At 33.5% G+C, this 20,580-nt stretch overlaps 1 protein-coding gene across 2 annotated transcripts in view; it reads right to left on the reverse strand.

Moving 5' to 3' along the window:
* Nucleotides 1-20,580, reverse strand: part of VPS13C (vacuolar protein sorting 13 homolog C) — a 206,026-nt gene that overhangs the window by 69,695 nt on the left and 115,751 nt on the right. For both annotated transcript variants that reach the window (XM_074234293.1, XM_074234294.1), the window contains exons 39-48: nucleotides 20,126-20,185; nucleotides 19,258-19,420; nucleotides 16,844-16,957; nucleotides 12,255-12,358; nucleotides 11,183-11,350; nucleotides 9,658-9,962; nucleotides 6,920-7,067; nucleotides 6,371-6,527; nucleotides 3,794-3,924; nucleotides 1,339-1,508 (exon numbers count right to left, since the gene is read on the reverse strand). In XM_074234293.1, the coding sequence (XP_074090394.1) occupies nucleotides 1,339-1,508; nucleotides 3,794-3,924; nucleotides 6,371-6,527; nucleotides 6,920-7,067; nucleotides 9,658-9,962; nucleotides 11,183-11,350; nucleotides 12,255-12,358; nucleotides 16,844-16,957; nucleotides 19,258-19,420; nucleotides 20,126-20,185 (1,520 nt within the window). The remainder of the gene's footprint in view (nucleotides 1-1,338; nucleotides 1,509-3,793; nucleotides 3,925-6,370; nucleotides 6,528-6,919; nucleotides 7,068-9,657; nucleotides 9,963-11,182; nucleotides 11,351-12,254; nucleotides 12,359-16,843; nucleotides 16,958-19,257; nucleotides 19,421-20,125; nucleotides 20,186-20,580) is intronic.

Below are 20,580 nucleotides of genomic sequence, written 5' to 3' on the forward strand. Positions count from 1 at the left end.
TTCCAGGTTGGAGCTCTATTCACTGAATCACCTAGCTACCCCCACTGATAGTCTATTTTTACCCTTTCTACATTTCTCATTACATCCTTTTCTGCTACCATTCAAAAAGTTATTACTTATAATAAAGAAAGAAGAAAAACAGTTCAAAAAAACCAATACATCAAAAAGTCTAATACTAAATGCAGCAACAGTCTTCCACTCTGGAAAGAAGTGGAGGAAGGATGAATGCTGATTCAGAAAGATTGCTAGAATACAAAGTTATTCATTAAATACATAAGGCTTGAATACATGTATAAGAAGTGTTCAATGCATTTCAAAATTAAAGAGTATTTTATCCTCCCCCCAATAAACAAAAGTAGGCACTAGTTAGTTAAGAACTGGGGGAAAACTTAAGAATATTATCAAATAATGCTATTAAGAATGTTATAGAAATAAAAGTTTCTTTTGGATTAATAACAGAAGTTCCAATTCAGAATTTCTATTTGTGGAGACCATAAAGGTGTTTCTCCAGGGGGGGGGGGAACAATTAAGCAACAGAAGTACAATCTCCCCCACAATTTTAAGGAAGATGGATTTTAATGTAAATAATTCAGACACCAGTTTATCAAAAGAAGCATTCAGCTTTAAAGACAGGAAAGCTTAAATTCAAATTTGAACTTTTAATATGTACTGGCTGTGTGATCCTAACAAATCACTTAACTTCTCATTGACTGAAGAAATTCTCCAAGGAAGTATAAAGAAAGTACCAACTTAGGGGCGGCTAGGTAGCACAGTGGATAGAGCACTGGCCTTGGAGTCAGGAGGACCTGTGTTCAAATCCAGCCTCAGACACTTAATAATTACCTAGCCATGTGGCCTTGGGCAAGCCACTTAACCCCATTGTCTTGAAAAATCTAAAAAAAAAATAAAATAAAAAATAAAAAAGTACCAACTTGCATTGGTAGCTCATCCAGGAGCTCTCTACCACAGTGAAATCATTGTTTTCACTCTTAATTCTATCCCAGTTTATCAAAGTATTTCTTTCCTCCAAATAATTATTTTAATATTATCTCATTTTTATTCCCAAAGTTTTAAAATATTTTATCACTAATGTTTCCTTTAAAAGAAAATGATTCATTTTTCAATTTTAAATTTTTAAAATCCTATATATCAGAATTACTATTTCTTATCTCTCATGAAAAGCATAACTATATGATGCTCATATCTGCCATGAAAAGCATGCTCAGCTAAATATAAGTCACTCTCAAATGAGACTTTAATTATTGAAAAATTTAAGTTCAGTAAGTATCAAGTACATTTTTCAATCTCAAATATGTATGTCATCTAAAACATACAAACCTTGAAGTAGCTTTTTCAATGCCTTCTCTAAGATCATCAAGTGTACAAGTCTGAAGTTTAAGGCAGATTGTCAAAGAACCATCCTTAAACATCTTTCCTGCTGAAGTCATAAGATGTAGGCTGAGCTCACCAAGACGTAAATGGTCACTGTGAAATGCAAGTGCGGAATCCTATGGCACATTTTTGAAGAGAAAGATAATAAAACTGAGTGGTAATTAAGTAATATCACAGAATAAAAGACCTCTACAGGACACAATTGGTTTGACAACTTGACACAATATCAAACTATTCACAAGTCTCTGCCAGAAGTCACACCTCCTAAAGCACCTGGTTTTCTTTTTGGCCTATATGTGCTTTCTAGTCTCGTTGCTCTTGCTCATATTATTCCATACCCCAAGACATTCTTCTTCTCTCTTTTATCTATCCATTAAATTGCTGTCCACCCTTCAATACTCAGCTTAAATTCTTCTGAATCTTCTGAAACTTCCTGGTTCATAACGACTATGCCTGTGTTAGGGCCTCACATACCATTTTGTTGGCAGTACTCTTTACCCTTTAGTACTAACATTCTATGTGTCAAACTGTCTTCTAGATTACAAGCCATTATTATAGTGGAAACAGGTAAATATAACAAAAACATATTTGTAAATTTGGCCCACAAAATAGAAGTTTACAGATCTACTAGGATTTTTTCTTTCCCCTCAGTTGATTTTCATTTGCATCACTAAATATTTCTCAATTACATGTAAAAAAGTTATCTTTAGCTTTTTAAAATTTTAAGTTCCTAGAAAAACATTGTACACCTTAACACATGGGATGGTAATCAATCTTAATGGACTTGCTCACTCCATCAGTGCAATAATCAGGGATAATCTTAGGGGTTCAGTGATGGAGAATACCATCTGTATCCAGAGAAAGAACTATGGAATTTAAACAAAGACCAAAGATTATTATTTTCAATTCTTAAAGAAAGTTGTCTTATGTATCACATTATATAGCTATATCTAATATTTTCTTTATTCCTTAAGGACATGTTTTTTTCTCTCAACACATTCAATTTTGAATGCACGTCATGAAAATAAATGTAAAGACTATCAGACCGCCTTCTGTTGGGGGAGGGGGGAAGACAGGGAGAGAGGAATAAAAAATTGTGAAATTCAAAACCTTGCAAAAACAGTTGGTAGAAACTACTATTGTATATAATTGGAAAGCAAATAAAATATTTATATTAAAAATAAATAAATAAAATTTTGAGTTCAAAACTGTCTCCCTCTTTTTCCTTCCTTTCCTCATTAAGAAAGAAATTTGAGAAGTTATGCTTTATACCATGTTGCAAAAGAAAATATGGACTAAAAAATTAATAATTAAAATTTTTTTAAATATGCTTTGATCTACATTCAGAGTCCAGTTCTTTGTCTGGAAATGAATAGCAATTTTCATTTTAAGTCTTTCAGATTCATCTTAGAACATTCTGTTGATCAGTATAGCAAAGTCATTCATAACTGATCATCTTTTAATAGTGCTATTTCTCTGTATAATGCTCTCCTTGACCTTCTAATTTCATTATGCATCAGTTAATATGAATCTTTTTGGGGGTTTTCTGAAAATATCCTGCTCATAATTTCTCACAGCATAATAATATTCCATTATAATCACATACCATAATTGTTCAGCCATTCCCCAATTGATGGGCATACCTCTCAACTTCCAATTTTTTTTGCAAACACAAAAAGAGCCACTATAAATATTTTTGTATATAGAGATCCTTTTCTTTTTACTTTGATTCTTTAGAAAACAAACCTAGTACTGGTACTGCTGAGTCAAAGGCTTTGTTCAGTTTTATAGAACTTAGAGCATAGTTCCAAAGTGCTCTCCCAAATGACTGGATCAGTTAAAATCCAACAAAAGTCAGTGCATTAGTCTCCCAATTTTTACATATCACTTCCAATTTTCTCTTTCTGTCATATTAGCTAATTTGACAGGTAGTACCTCAGAGTTGTTTTAATTTGTATTTCTCTAATCAATAATGATTTAGAGCATTTTGTCCATGACTATAGATAGCTTTGATGTCTTCTTCTGAGAACTGCCTGTTCATATGCTTTGACCCTTTATCAGTTAGGGAATACAAAATTTGACTCAATTCTCTATATATTTGAGAAATGAGGCCTTAATAGAAGAAAACTGCTATAAAACCTAGTTTTTTTTAACTATTCATAATGCTATTCATTCAATCATTTATTTAACAAATATCTGAGTGTTTATATATACATACATATATATATATATATATATATATATATATATATATTTGTACTATATATATATATATATATGTACAATTATTCCAATAGTATGTTTGAAATTATTCTTTAGTTCAAGTTAGAACATGTTTAGGAGAATACATTTATTTTATTTTGTTTAACTGCTACTCCTACTGCAGAAATTTTCAACATACCTGATTTACATCACTCTTGTAGAGGACAAGTGAAAGAGACTCAAAGTGAAAATCAAATTGAAGAGTGACATTTAGATTGTCAGATGATTTCAGGTCTATTGTATCTTCTTCAGGACTATGCAATACTGAACCTGAAAAAATTAAGCATAATTTTTTTTTTATTTACAAATATTGAAAAATCTATGGACTTGATTTTTCATTACTAGAATATTTTTCAAAGTTCTATATGTTAAGAGACTTGATGGAAAACAGAATTTTCTCCAAATTTAACTAGTGTTCAGCAAAGTAGCATTGATAAAATCTGTGTGTTAATATAAAGGTCACAAATAAAACTTTTGTTGTCTTTGACAAAGTCTTATTTGAAAGTAGAATGTGGTATTATTTTGAAAGGACTGTGAGTAAGCATTTTGTATTGGCACTTTCACATGTAGACTTGGAATTTAAAGACTTCAAGAGATCATCTAGTTTATCCTCTTACCTTTAGGTAGAACCACAATTAAAGTTTCAACTTAAATATATCAAGTTATTTCTTAATCCCATCTAACTGTTCTCCCTATCTCAAGTCTCTCCCTTCAAGCCAGTTCCTCCTCCTCTACAATACTGCCAAAGTGATTTTCTACAAGTGCAAATAAGTTACTTCTACAATATACCAAGATTTTTTTATTGGCATCATCATGTGGCCTCAATTCATTTGTCCAGCCTTCTTTTGCATTACTGTATGTTACTTCCTCTCCTATACTCTATAATTCAGCCAAACTGGTCATTTCTTTACTTGACAAAACATAGGTAGAGTGAAGCAAAATAACAATATGTACTAATAAGGGATTAAATTTGAAGAAGGAGTTATTCTACACTAGAAAAAATTACCAACCAACCAAGATCATGAGGTTACTCTCTCTGAAGGTCTTTACTATTGCATGTGCCATGAACTATGCCAGAATATGGGGAAACAATTACCAAGAATGAAATGCTACTCATTTCCAACTGAGGAACCCAGGATATATAGTTTTAATAGCATTCAACTTCTCTAGGAGCTTTGGAAAACTGAATAAGTTTGTTCAAAAGTAATATAAACAAACCCAAATAAATACAGAACAGTCTGGTCTAGAGGGCACTAGCAATTGCAGGGGAAGTAGGGTTTACCAAAAAAGCTTCATATAGAAAATGATAACAGAGCTGTTGCCTGGAAGAAGAGTAAAATTTTGAGGCAACAATGAGAAGAGAGTACATCTGAGGCATGAAGGAAGATCACTGAAAAAGCTCAGAGAGAGAGGACACAGAATGCCACATATGAACATGAATGAAGAGAGAATGAGTGCAATTCTGGAGGTGTTAAATTTGAGATGTCTGTAGGACTTCTCACTTAAAATTATCAAGACAATCAGTGACATGAGGCTGAAGTTCAGGAGAGACTAGGGCTGGACAAATGGCTATGTGAGGCTATGCCTGATGAAGTTGCCAAGAGAGAGTGTAGAAAAAAAGAAGAGAAAGGGGGCAGCTAAATGCTACAGTGGATAGAGCATTGGCCCTGGAGTCAGGAGGATCTGAGTTCAAATCCAGCTTCAGACACGTAATAATTGCCTAGCTGTATGACTTTGGGCAAGTCACTTAACCCCAAGGCCTTAAATAAATAAAAACTTAAAAAGAAAAAAAGAAAAAGAAGAGAAGAGAAGAGAAGAGAAGAGAAGAGAAGAGAAGAGAAGAGAAGAGAAGAGAAGAGAAGAGAAGAGAAGAGAAGAGAAGAGAAGAGAAGAGAAGAGAAGAGGGTCCAGGACAGTCTTGGGAACAGCCACAGTTATTAGGAGGGATGTGGAAGGTGGAGGCAAGAAGATATGTTAAGAGCATTCATAGTATTACAAATTAAGAGCTGGAGGACAATTAAGAGGCCACCCAATGCAGTCCCTTAACTTAATAGACAAGGAAACAAAGGGTCACAGAAGTTAAGTAACTTATCCTGGGTCACAGGTATTACATGTCAAAGAAAAGATCTGAAACCAGATCTTGATGACTCCCAAGTCCAACACCCTTTTTATAATCCCATCTTGCAAGTAGTTCTTGAACCATGAAGAAAGTTCCACTATACACTGCACAACTGTTTACAAAAACAGGAATATTTTACAGAGATTTCCAAAAAGTTAAATAACAAGAAAATGTGTGCTCAACATAATAAGCATTAACTATCTGGAAAAATGTCTTATTTTTCCCAATGATACACACATTTCTTACATTCTCTTGGTTGGTTCATCATCTAAATACATATGTGATTGTATAATTTTTTTTTCTCTGCTAGGTAACCAAATATATTGCACTTAAAATAAGAGGGGAATTATAGAAACAACACTATCAATTTTTTTAAATTTAAGTTTTAAAAATTTTTCTCCCATTAACTTTAGCAAAAATCTTTAGCTTTGGGGCAGCTAGGTGGCACAGTGGTTAAAGCACTGGCCCTGGAGTCAGGAGTACCTGGGTTCAAATCCGGTCTCAGACACTTAATAATTACCTAGCTGTGTGGCCTTGGGCAAGCCACTCAATCCCATTTGCCTTGCAAAAGCCTAAAAAAAATCTTTAGCTTTTTACCTTGCACATGATCAGAACCATTCTGAGATTTTCCCATTTTCACTCTTGGACCCTCTTGAGGAATAGGTTGTATAGAACCTGGCTGTAAAGATCCCTCTCTGAGATTTTCCATTAAAATTTTCATTAGGATGGTTAAATCTTCTTCACTAAGAGCAATCTAAAAATCACCAACAATTTATGTGTAAAAGATAATGACAACCACAAAATTATAAAAAAATTTATTCACAAAGTTATTAATTTACTAGCTATTTATATATAAAAAGAGAATGCAGGATCAGCAATAACCAAAAAAGCCATTACAAATTATGCTTTCAAGACAATCTAGTAATATTCAAAGAAGACATCTTTGTTTTTTAATCACAGTACTTTAAATACATCACAAGAAGGGAAAATGGGAGTGTGTAAAAAATAATATGATATCACTTACAGTTAAATTATTAAACTTTTTTCCAACACTATCACTTTGAATAAATGTCACCATGAGACTTATACAAAGTTAAACATAAAACTGTATATGTTGATTTCCAATTATTTTTCCCCCATACTTGCCTGCATTGGTTTCAGGTTTCCTTTTATTTTCAAACCTGGAATTTCTGTATACCACTCTGCTGCTAAGTTTCGTTGGATAGACCAATACATATTCACTGGTTGTAAAATTTCAATGTCAGGTATCGGAGATCCAACCTGCAAAATGGTTCTAACAAAAGGACAAATTTTTAAAAGTATAAAAAGTATTTTTAAAAGTTCCATGAAATTGATTATAGTGGAAACAATTTACTATTATTTGCCTATGAATAGAGATTAATATTTATAGACTACAATACTTATCACATGGAAAGAATTTATGAAGAGGTTTTTTTTGATTCTACAAATTGACTATACTTATTTTTCAACAGATAACCATGTAAACATAAATTTAGATTCCCCAACCACAAATACTCTAAGACATGGTAGGCAGTTAAAAAAATACATCTTAGAAAAGTGCTATACAAATATAGGAAAACACTGCTGAAGCTCTTTGAATTGGCAGAGAATTGGAAATTAAGGGATTGTCCATCAATTGGGGAATGGCTAAACAAAGTTTGGCATATGAATGTAATGCAGTACTATTGTTTCATAAGAAATCATGACCTGCAAGACTTCAAAACAGCTGGAAAGACTTGCATAAACTGATGCTGAGTGAAGTGAGCAGAACCAGAAAAACATTGTATGCATAAACAATATTATGTGATGATCAATTATGATGAACTTGCTCATCTCAGCACCACAATAATCAAAGAAAATTCTGAAGGACATGTGATGGAAAATATTATGCATATCCAGAGAAAGAACTATGGAGTCTGAATGCAGACCAAAGTTTACTATTTTCAGTTTTTAAAATTTGTTTTATGTTTCTTTCTGCCACATGCTTTATTTTCTTTTTTGTTCTGATTCTACTTTCACAACATGATCAATATGGAAATATGTTTAACACAGTTATACATGTTTAACCTATATTAGATTGCTCTCTCTCAAGGGAAAAAGGAGAGAGGGGGAAAAAAGGAGAGAAAAATCTGAAATTCAAAACCTTACAAAAAATGATAGTTAAAAGCTATTTTTGTGTGTAGTTGGAAAAATAAATTAATTTTAAAAAAAAGAAAACTGCTGAAACTGAATAGAGAAAGTTAATTCATAATATATTTCATGAACAGTATAAAGAAATGTCATCAAACATGAAGGAAAATATGTCAAATCTTAAAGACTTGTTATGCACAGTTAGTAAAAGCTACATTACCTGTGTTACCATTAGCTATCATGCAGCAGTAAAAACTGGAATCACATTTATATCCCCAAACAAAATGTGGATACCATTCCACAGAGCTAACAAATTAATCTGTTTTCAGCAATACACTGGCTATTTCTATAACATTAATTATTTAATATAAATTAAAAGTATTGAATGGGACAGCTAGATGGCTCAGTGGATAAGAGCACTGGCTGACCAGTCAGGAAGGACCTGAGTTCAAAACCGGCCTCAAACACTTAATTTTTGTGACCTTCACCAAGTCACTTAATCCCATTGCCTTGCAAAATAACAAAACAAAGTGTTGGAAACAAGAAATTAAAACTCTTTTAAAGGATTCATATTAACTTATTGTTGAAGGTTAATATATTACCATCATAAACTAAGCAAAATAGCAAAATTAATCTAAAATCAGTTTTCCTTAAAAAAAAAAACACCAAAATGATTGAGACCAAATCTGGAGTGTTCAGTGGCCTGAAGGGTTAAAATATATAAGGACCTTCTGAACAGAGAACTCATCACTGTAAAAGAACTGCATTTAGGATCAAAGGAAAAAATGTTCACATTCTGGCTCTTTTTATGTGCTCAGTAAGCAAGTTACTAAGTCTCTCTGGGGCTCAATTTCCTTATCTATACAATGAGAAAGTTTAACTAAATAACCTCTCAGGTCAATCTAAAGCTACTCCCCTAAAACTAAATAATTCTGAAGGCACAGTCACTGAAGCAAATCTTTCCATAACATTTGTACAATTCCATGCTCTTTTAAAGTCATCTTCCAAGTGGTAATATATGTGACCCATTCTAATAAGCACAACTTGTTCTTATTATTTTTTAGTGATTCTTTCATAAAGTTATCAATTTAAATGGCAAGTCTCATACACTGAAAAATCCAGATGCAAATTTTACAAACTCTTTTGAATTGTTACAGCTTTTTCCACCTTTTATATTCCTTCACATTCTATTTTGTCCTATATTTATTGGTGATTATGACCTTTTCCTTCCTTTAATGAAGAACAGAAGTGATTATAGGTTCTCCAAGGTGATGCCAATAGAGCCTAAACAAAGGTGGAAAGTGACTAAGAATCCCTTGGTAAACTGTATGCCAGTGGCCATAACATGAGGAATTTTTTAGCCACAGTAATTGTTAAATATTAAATCAAAGTCAGATTCTGATCTCTATCAAAGAGTAACCAACCAATGAAAGCAGACCCTGAAGCACTGATGTCTAAATCCTTCTACTAGATCATAAATTTTAAGAATAAAAGAATTATATCTAACGTGTCTTTGAACCTACAATAACATGTATCAGTATATTAGATATTAAATGTTTGAATAATGCAATTAATTTAACAAAATATAATGACAAGGAAATTACTGAAGCACAAAATGATTCTGTGGCAAGAGGAAAAAGAAGGATATACTGTTGCAATATTTTATCCCAAATAAAATTCTAGATTACATTTCACCAAACATATAATTCAATTACAAGGGGGGAAAGGTATACCTTGATAACTTCAACTGAGTGAGTTGTATATCCATTTTGTCAATGACCGGAGGAAGAGAACATGACTCCACAGGAACTAAGTTAAATTTGTTTTCAACTCTGATTAAACCTAGATCTGCTAAAACAGCATTAGAGGATACTGAAGACTGGGGGATAATAATAAGTGGTGCTTTCAAGTCAATATTCATGGAAAGACGGAAACTTTTTTGAGCAAAATCTTTCACACTGGAAGCAGCCTTCTCTGCAGCGTGGGCTGTGGCAGTACTCACAGCCTCTTTAGCTTTCTGGAAATTGTCAAGGAAGCTCTGTTGAAAGAAAGTATCATCTCAGAAAGTGAAAAGCAAGCATATTAAACAAAAAGTGAAAAAATGAACAATATGTCTAATATAAACAACAAAATATAAACTCCGATGAATATAGTTATTTAAAAAAAAATCAATACCAAAAAAGGTAGAGAATGGAGAAGGAAAAAAACCCTCAAGAAAAGTAGTTCTAGCAGATTATCACTAGAGACTTTTTTTTTAAAACAGATTTGGAAGTTGTCTTTCCAATACACATCAGGTGCTAATATGCATTGGTTAAGGGTGTTGACTAGAAGATCCTAATATCCATTAAATGATAGGTCTGGACCACAGCTATTCATTCTGAATCATTGAAATGTGATTCTTGAAAATGTGTATCCCTGGCACTAAACATTTTCCATGTTTAATAAGCAGCTACATAAAAAATGGAACAAATTCCTATAATGCATTCTCCCTCTCTACCTTCCAGTATATTTGTTCATCATTACCCTTCCTGATATGAAAGTGTCCTCTTCCTCCTCAAATATCTAATGACACTTTGCCTGGACCTCTCCTTAAATTTGTCTGTCTCCTTTATAATAAGCATCTTTTTAAATATTTGGCATACACATGACATTACAAAAGTTCCTTGAAAATAGGCTCTGTATCATCTAATATTGTATCATCAGTGCCTGACAAAACATCTCACACAAAGTAGGCACCAAATCAACATTTGATGAATTTGAAGCTGTTTTAAGATAGAATTTTTAAAATTTCACATGTTCCTTTCACGTAAAGTTCAATTAAAAAAAACCTTTTCTTTAAAGGAGAAAAGAGGTGAATATTAGAAAATAGATTTCTCTAAAATACAACTGGAAAAATAAAAAAACAGTACTTACAGAAATTCATAGACAAAATTAGAAGGACAATTCACTAATTCTAATATTTATAATCTGCTAATAACAGCTATATGAGAAGAAAAAGCAACTTAGATATTTGTCTCTTTGTTTAGACTAGAACTGAGATTTCATGACTTTAAGGAACTCCAAATGAAGAAACTCCTTCTACCAATGTAGAATGGTGCAAGCTCTACTGCTTAGGGCAAGGATAAGTAGTATGCTTCATAAGTGGAGCATGACAATGCTAAATATGGGTCATTTTTGACTCCCTAAGGTTCAAAGGTGCTCACAAAAATTGTTTTAGGCATCCCCCCAAAAAAAACTTAGAATTGAAAAGAGACTTACCAGAAATGTCATGAAGAATTTATGAAGATAAACAATTTGAATGCAGCCTACTTTTAAACTTAATTTACCATCTACTTTAGACATATCAGTATAGCTTTTTCCTTCTGTGGCATCTGGATAAAGAGTCATTTGGAATCTAAAGACTTCATCTCCCACTATAGAGACAGCCTGAAATTATTACATTAATTATTTTACTAACATCAGTTTAGTCTTGTGAGCTTTATTCCTCTAACAGGAGTATGATTCTCTTATAATGACAAATTTTATAAATGAGAATATAGAAGAGAAATGGGACAACTAACATTTTATTTTTAATCAAGGGAGACGCATACATCTATGCACACACACACACACAACACAGAATACTGTGACTTAAAACTGAACATTACTCAGTTTTTAAAAATAAAGGATTTTTTTATCATATAAGGGAAGGCAATGGCAGTAATGTGGAGTGAAAGTGCTAACTCTAATATACAAGGGCCTGAATTCAAATTTTGCTTCTGGAACTGTGTCACCATGGTTAAACCATCTAACTGCCATTAGCCTTGGTTTTTTCATCAGTAAAGATGAAGATAGACTGATAGATACATAAATACATACATGCATATATTTTGTTGTAATTCAGTCATTTTTTTCAGTTGTGTAGGACTCTCCATGACCCCAGTTGGGGTTTTCTTGGTAAAGCTATTTGAAGTGCTTTGTCATTTTCTTCTCCGGCACATTTTACAAATGAGGAAAACAAGGCAAACAGTTAGGTGCCTTGTCCAGAGTCGTAACATTTAATAAGAGCCTGAATTTGACCTCAGGAATATTATTATTCCTGACTCCAGGTCCAACACTCTATCCATTGTGCCTTGTAGCTGCCCATACAAACATACACAAATGGCTATATCTCCCAAATGAGTTTTTAAAAATAAAATTATTAGATAGTTCTTTCTAACTGTGGAACATTTCAGTTATTTGCCTGGTAAGAAGCTGCTTCCATATATTATTTCCTATTAAGCTGTTTTTCTAATTCAAATTACAAAACATAAATTTTAATCTTGTAATTTATATTTTTTTAGAAAATCACCTTTTTGTGAATTGACAGTGGATCAGCATTTGTAACTATGATATCTCTGAGCCTGGCAAAAACTTCTGTCTCCTTCGACTGCACAGAAACAGATGCATCCATTCCTGTTGGAAACAATTAGTTTTCTCACTTACTTGAAAGTCCAACAGAAAGTAAATCTAACAATATTTAAGCAAAACAGTATCCTGTTAAGATATATAGTAATACAAACAATTTTTCTTTGAGGGGAGAATAATTTTTAAATGAATCAACTTTAAAGAATCCCAATATATAGGTCATAATCCATGAAAGACTATATTCAAATTAAAAATATGCATCTTAAATAGATATTTAAAATGTGTTAGTAAGTATCCCTAGAATGCTGAAGATAATACGGTTACCAATGTGATATATAGGCTTTGTTCTATTAGATAGTAAGTTTCTAGAGGTCAGGACCTGTCTTTGCCCTCTTTTATATCCCCAGTACTTAGCACAGTGCTCAGAACACAGCAAGGAACTCAATAAATGTTTACTGATCGATTGATCTATTATAGGCAATCAAGAATTAATATTTAACAATAGCCTAAGGAGGTGGCTTAAGTTCAACAAAAACTAAACACTAGGAAAAACATAGTGAATTGGCTTTCATGACTGACCTCATAATTTTATATTACTTCCAACTAAAAATAAAATTTTCTTGATTGTTCCATTAGGATAAATACTGAACACTGTCCAGTCCACTACTAAGGATTTATTTTATTATACTAGGAAGCATAGAGGTAGTAATACTATAGGGGAAAATGCTAATGCTAAAGCTCCATTTAAACCATGCCTCTGACACTTTCTCTGTGTGTCACTGTGATCAAATCATTTAATTGTCCTGAACCTTTAGGTCTTACCTGTAAAATTAAAGCACTCTTTCAGAGAGAGTCTTCAAGCTCCTTTTTTTTAATGGTTTATTTATTTTATATTATTACAATAATCTTGTTATGAGAATGAACACAACCCCCCCCCCCTCCTAAGATGAGGAGAAACCTCAAGAATAGTGAGAGAAAAAAAAATGAACTTCAGTCTATGTTCAGATTCCAATGGCTCTGTCTCTGGGATGATTTGCCTTCTCTATCATAAGTCCACCAAAGAAGTTGCTTCATTATTTTTCCCATAGTTGCTATTACTATTTCCCTCTGCTCTATTCCTTCCCACTCTCATTTATTCCATTCTCATTCTCTCTCTCTCTCTCTCTCTCTCTCTCTCTCTCTCTCTCTCTCTCTCTCTCTCCTTTCACCCTCTCCCTGTTCAAAAGTGTACTGTATCTGAGTACCCTCTCCCACAATCTTCCCTCTCTTCTATCACCTATCTCCCTTCCCCCTTATCCCATTCCTTTCTTCTCATTTTTCTCTAGGGGAAGACAGATTTCTATACCCTCTTACATGTGTATGCTATTTCCCACCTTCCCCCATTCCACTCCATTGAAAAAGCTGTTTCTTGACTCTTACATGAAATTTCTTAGCCCCTTCTCCCTCTCCTTTCTCTTCTTCCCAGTACTTTCCTTTAACACCCATTGACTCCATCTTTTTACTATATTATACCATTATATTCCACTCCTTCCTGTGCCCTGTCTACACATGCAATTTCTAACAGATCTTATAAATGAGAAAGCTCATATAAGTTATCAGAATCTTCTTCCCATGCAGGAATACAAGTGATTCAACATCATTAGTTAGTCCTTCTTGTCCACCTCCTCTATGGTTCCCCCGAGTCCTGTTCTTGAAGATAAAACTTTCTGTTCAGCTCTGGTTGTTTCAATAGGAAGGTTTGGAAGTCCCCTGTTTCACTGAAAGCCCATCTTTTCCCCTGAAAGAGGATGTTCAGAGTTGCTGGGTAGCTGACTCTTGGTTGTAAACCAAGATCTTTTGCCTTCTGGAATATCATATTCCAAGCCCTATGAGTCCTTAATGTAGATGCTGCCAAATCCTGTGTAATCCTGACTATAGAGTCACAGTAGTTGAATTGTTTATAGCAGCTTTTAGTATATTCTCTTTGATTTAGCAGTTTTAGAATTTGGCTGTAATATTCCTGGAAGTTTTTCTTTTGGGATCTCTTTCAGAAGGTGTTTGGTGAATTCCCTCAATTTCTATTTTACCCTCTGCTTCTAGGATCTCTAGGTAATTTTGCTATATTATTTCTTGAAAAAAATGAAGTCTAGGCTCTTTTCCTGGCTGTGAATTTCAAGTAGCCCAATAATTTTTAAATTATTTCTCTTGGATCTGTTTTCAAGGTCAGTTGTTTTTCCAATGAGATACTTCACATTTTCTTCTAATTTTTGGCTTTTTTGGAAGTTTTATTTTTTTCCTGATTTCTTTCAAAGTCATCAGATTCTTTTAGTTCTATTCTGCATTTGAAGGAGCTATTTTCTTCAGAGAGTTTTTTTTATCTCCTTTGCCAGCTGGCCAATTCTGCTTTTAAAGGCATTCTCCTCATTTGCCTTTTGTGTTGCTTTTTCCAGTTGGCCTAAGTTCTTAACATATTGTTTTCTTCAGCATTTTTTTTTGTATTTCTTTCACCAAGCTGCTGATTTGGTTTTTATGATTTTTCTACATTGCTCTCATTTCTCCTCCCAATTTTTCCTCCACCTCCCTTAATTACTTTTCAAGGTCTTTTTTGAGCTCATGCATAGCCTGAACCCATTTTTCTATTTCTCTTGGAGGTTTCAGATACAGAAGCTTTGATTTTGTCATCTCCTGAATCTTCTATGGGACCAAAGTAATTTTCTATGGTCAGATTCTTCTTTTTCTTTTGTTTGCTCATTTCCTCAGTCTATGACTGATTTACCACACTTCCAAGGCTTTGGGAATTTTGGGGACACCCCACTGGCTTAATTCCTCCAAGGTCTTATGAGAGGCTCTAACTGCTTTCTTCCCTGTGCTTTGATATGTGGATGACCACGGGCCCTCCCCTCTGGCCTGGAGCTGTGAGGGGAGTCCCTGCTCAGCTATCATAGCACAGAAGCCCAACCCACAACCTGGATCTAAGTGTAGGCAAACAGCTGAGTCCTGCCCCAGGGAGAGCAGAAAGATTTCTGCAGTCTCCCTGACCCCCTTACAGTCTGTGGGATGCATTCTGGAAGTACAGGCTGGCTTCCCCAATTCCCACTGCAGGTTCTCACTGCAGGGCTGCTCTGAGGCCAGTGTTTGCTCCACACTCACACTGGTGTGGCAGAATTCTCTCACTATTCCCTTTCAAGCTGCTCCGGGTGATCCCTGGATTGTGTTGCGCTGTGGATTTTCCCAATCACTGGACCTAGTGGTTGGGACCTTTCTTAAGGAACTTCTAAGCTGTCATGGACTGTGAAATTGTGTCACTCAGTCTTTCTGTGGGTTCTGCCCCCTCTAAATTTTGGCTAGAGTCATAATTTGACAGCTTTTGGAGTTTGGGGAGGAATAAGTTTCCAAGAATTCCTGTCTTCATGCTGCCATCTTGACTCCACCCCATCAAGACCCTTTTTAAGCATGTTCAGAATTACAACCCCATGAAAATTTTAAAGCAGCAAATTTTTTGCCATCATACTTAATAAGTAAAAAAGTCCTTATCCAAAAGAAAATTCCTGATTTCATGATATATTAGAGCAAGTAGCACCTTCTGAATTAAAAACAGCTACAGAGTCTTTCTACCACAGTGGTAAATTAAAGATTAGAATCAAAGTAAGAGCCAGCAACTTACAAAAGACAACTAGGCTCATAAATCTTAATTTAAATATCCAAAAATATCCTAAGTATATAATTGCTTCATCAAACTGTTAAACTTGATAGACTTTCAAGTATTTATTAGACTACATATGAGCTATATTTGATTTCTAGATATTTTAGTCAAAAGATATTCCTTTTAAGCATAGTTATTTTTTTCTGATCCTGTCTTAAGCCTCCCACATTGTTATCTTCAGACAAGCTGCTGAAAAAAAATCCTTATAAAGATGATCTACAACTTCCTGGACAGGAAAAATATGACCCTCTTCACAAAACCTACTAATAGATTTCACATTTAGAAAGCAGTATATGCCCATATTTACAAACAACAAACTACCTTGCAAACTGCTCAATACAAATTAAGCATGTGAATGGCTATATTCATGAGTATGTAGATTTTATCATAAAATGATGATTTCTATTAGAATCATCAGTAGGGCTTTGGAAATCTTATCAGATTCTTGAAACATACTAATAAACTAAGCATATGATTTTTGGAAGTTGTATTTTTTAATCAACTTAATATTTCTGCTCCAATTTAAGATGTCTCTAAAAGGAATAAAGATGATGATATGACTACTGTCTGACAATTTGTAAGCTATAAAAATGGTACAAGTATATATACATATATATTATAAATATATATATATATAGTTAACAAGTTACTTTAAAATTTTCTCACATTATACCCTACATCTATATATGAAAAAATTTTAAATTCATTAACTACTCACAACACATGCATTATACTGTTAATTTAGAAGTAAAATAATAGCCATCAGATTTCAAAATAACTTGTTATACACATTTTTAAAACTAAAAGACTATATCACAGATCGAAGTAAGGTGACTAGTGTAATTACTTGCCTTGTACTCTAATTTCTGCTATGTTACACTTCTGATCACAGACGAAAATATTAAATGCATTCAGTTCTGCAGTGGCTTTCAGATCAAAAACATCTTGATGGGAAATGTCAGATACTGAAAAATTATCAAAACATCATGATTAGCAAAGTATAATTATGATGTGACAAAAAAATGCAATCTCAAACCAAGTGGAATAAAAAGTACTTTTAGTATCATGAAAAATCAAAATAATAAAATGAAAATAAGGTGCTTGAGGTCAGAACCAGCTTCATTTTTGTCTATCTCTAGTACTTTAAACATTAAAGCAAAAACAATTCTTAATTAAACATTTAAGATTAAAACAATTTATATTAATTTTCAAATATTAATCAGATTAAAACTAAGGAAACAAACTCTAAATGAAGAGGAAAACCAACTAAGAATAACAACAGAATGTGCTGCCCACAATGACCTTATGACATTATTATTACTACATTATATTATTATTATTATTATTATTATTATTATTATTATTATTACTATTATTATTATTATTATTACTATTCCCATTTTATAAAGCTTCAGAAAGGTTAAGTGGCTTCAAAGTAATTCAACAAATTTTTGTGAAGTGTCTTCAGGACAAAAAATTATTTCCCCCTAAGAAGGTTACATTTTCCTGGATCTTGCCCAAAAAATCAATAGTTAGTAAGTTATCAGGACCAAGACTTGAACTCTGAATCCCAAATCCAAGGTTTTCACTATCCTGATGCTACTATATCAGGCAGACTCTCTTCCTTAAAAGTATAATTATTTGATTTGGTATTTTAGGAGAATATATTACATGAAAAAAACACTTCTATAATGGAATTCAATAAACTTGTCCCTAATTATGATGTGGAAATGTTACCAGTATCTACAAATAACTTTATTCAAAGTCTATATTCTAACAAGTTTTAGCCTATTTCACAAAAAAAATATTCAAATCACAAGAAACAATGTAGGTACATCATAGGTGTTAATAAAAGGCTTGTTGAATGACAGGAAAGAAAGAAGTAAACCAGCACAGTTCTCTAATAGAGAGTTCTAAGCAGCCTGCCCAAATGGTAGGAAAACAGAGGAATTTGAATTCCCTAATTCTATCAATTATAAATGATCTCTCAAGGTACACTGTGACATTTCCTATTTTCTGGATGCATGTCTCTCTTCTAACTTTGATTCTGGTTTCTTTCTGCCAGATAGTTCACCTGTTCAGGATTGGCCTGCTCTTCCTTGCATCCCCCCAGCACCCAGCATACAAATCCAGGAGGTGCCTAACAAATGGTCACTGAAGAGTGCTGGTAGGAAATAGTGGGTCTTATCACTAAGATCTTTGTTCACTTCTCAATTCCTCTATCCAGTAGGTCAACAAGCATTTACTAAGTGTTGACAGCACAGTCCAAGTTCTCAAGGAGTCACAACACAATGGGGAAGATAACACGCAAACAATTATACAATTACAGGGCATAAAACCACAAATCATCTCAAAAAGAAGTCAATGAAATGAAGGAGGTCCAGGAAAGGATTCTTAAAGATGGGACTTTGAAGGAAAAGACTGAAGAAAGCTACAGAAGCTGGAAGGGGGGAGAGGGGGAGAGGGGGAGAGAGAGGGGAGAGGGGGAGAGGGGGAGAGGGGGAGAGGGGGAGAGAGGGAGAGAGGGAGAGAGGGAGAGAGGGAGAGAGGGAGAGAGAGAGAGAGAGGTCCAGGCATGGGAGACAGAAAGTGATAATGCTCAGTCACAAAATGAAATATGTACAAGGAAGAGCAAGGGAAGCTTGTATCACTGGACCGCAGAACATGTGAAGGGGTGTAAGGTGTAAGAAGATTAAAAGGACAGGGAGGGACCAGATTGTGAAGAACATGAAAAGATAAACAGGATTTATTTATTTTATTCTGAAGGTAACAGAAAGTCTAAGGAGTTCAATGGATGGGAGGAATTGAGACCAAATTTTTGCTTTAGGAAGATCAACAAGACGGCTAAGTGAAGGATGAACTAAAGTGGGGAGAGACTTGGTATAGGGAGACCCACCTACACCTACAGGATACTCGTTAATAATCCATGCATGAGGTGATGAGGGTTTGAACTATGGTAGTGATGGTGCCAAAGGAAAGAAGAAGATATATGTAAGTGAGAATACAGAAATGATAGGGTTTGATCACAGATCAGATATGGGGGTGAGAGAATAAGGATTGATGACAACTTAATGGTAACTGAAAATCACATTAAAGTATCTTATTATCAAAGCAAAAACTACATTTATTTTTCCTTTTTTAGATAATCTAGTCTGCCTTTGTATATCTAACTTATTGGATTTGAATACTAATTTTCACAAATGCCAACAGACTTTTGGGGTTTTTTTAATATGACTACACTAGTTTTTGATAAAAAGAATAATACCAGCTTTGGCAGCAGTGCTTTTAGATTCCTCTACCGGCAGTTTCAGCTCATATCCCTTCTGATTAGAGGGAAGACCATGGGATGAATCAGCTGATGATATAAAGTCCATAATGGATAGCAAAGATTCCAAATGGAGGACTAAGTCTAATGATGAAAATGATACCTAAGTCAAGAAACAATGGAACAGAATTATTTCAGAAAACACAAAAAACAGAATCAAAAACATTTTGCACAAGTTCATCATACAGAACACCTAAAAATACCAGTGAAGATTAGAGAAAGCTACCTCCACATTTGTTCTTACTAAGCATAACTGTAATTTTTTTATCTTGAACTGGTTTTTCATAGCTTCACAAATCTATTAGTTTTACTTAATGATGCAGGCCTTTGATAAAGGACATTAGGCCACATTTCAGACAAAAACTGCACTGAATGACAAAATACGTTGTAGACAATGTATTCAATTTTGAAAAGTTAAAATACTTTATACATTTATTAACTCTGAATATAAAGCCATCAGAAACTGTCATCTATTTAAAAGAATATTCCCACATGGAATTCCTACATTAAGGCTAATCAAAACTTTTATCATCATATTGAGTCAAAAATGTAGTAGCCTAAGAGTTTTAAAAGGTATTTTTAAGGAAACATATTTGCCTGTTCAACAAATATTGAATCAATTTCACAATTGAACTCAGTAAAACAAATTACTTCTTCTTGGAAATTAAAATTTTCTTCTTATGAGATCTTTATTTCTATTTTATATAGCAACCAATGAGACTGCTATTGTGTCATGCTTATACTGATGATCTAGATTAAATGATTAACCCCATAATTAACTGCTGAGAATGAACCATAAAATAATTACCTTTACTGTTTGTTTAGTATTATTATGCACAGTTTTAAATTCTGGTCCATCAGTATCTGCCTGTAAATAAAGTAAGATTAGATCACTTGAAAATAGACATTAAAAACATATGCAATGAATTTATTTTATTGACCTATTTAAAGGGTTATAAACTTAATTTCCAATATTTCACATTTTAAATGAAGCTCAATAAATTTATATTCATAGTATAAAAATGCATCTATATGATACAGCACTTTGAATACATGGAAAAATCTAGGACAACATATTCTAAATTTTTATTTATTTAATTATTTTCTCCCCTTGCACCTCCTCTGCTATACTATGAAAAAGAAAATTTAAGGGGAAAAAAAGTTCCCTGACATAATTATTATTGCTGCTTTTAAAAACAAATGTTGCTACCGGAAAAGATGTACTGCACAAAAAAAATGAAAAGAATTCAATAGCCTGAGTCA

The sequence above is a fragment of the Macrotis lagotis genome, chromosome 4 (genome assembly GCF_037893015.1).
Source record: "Macrotis lagotis isolate mMagLag1 chromosome 4, bilby.v1.9.chrom.fasta, whole genome shotgun sequence".
In the NCBI taxonomy this organism is placed as follows: domain Eukaryota; kingdom Metazoa; phylum Chordata; class Mammalia; order Peramelemorphia; family Peramelidae; genus Macrotis; species Macrotis lagotis.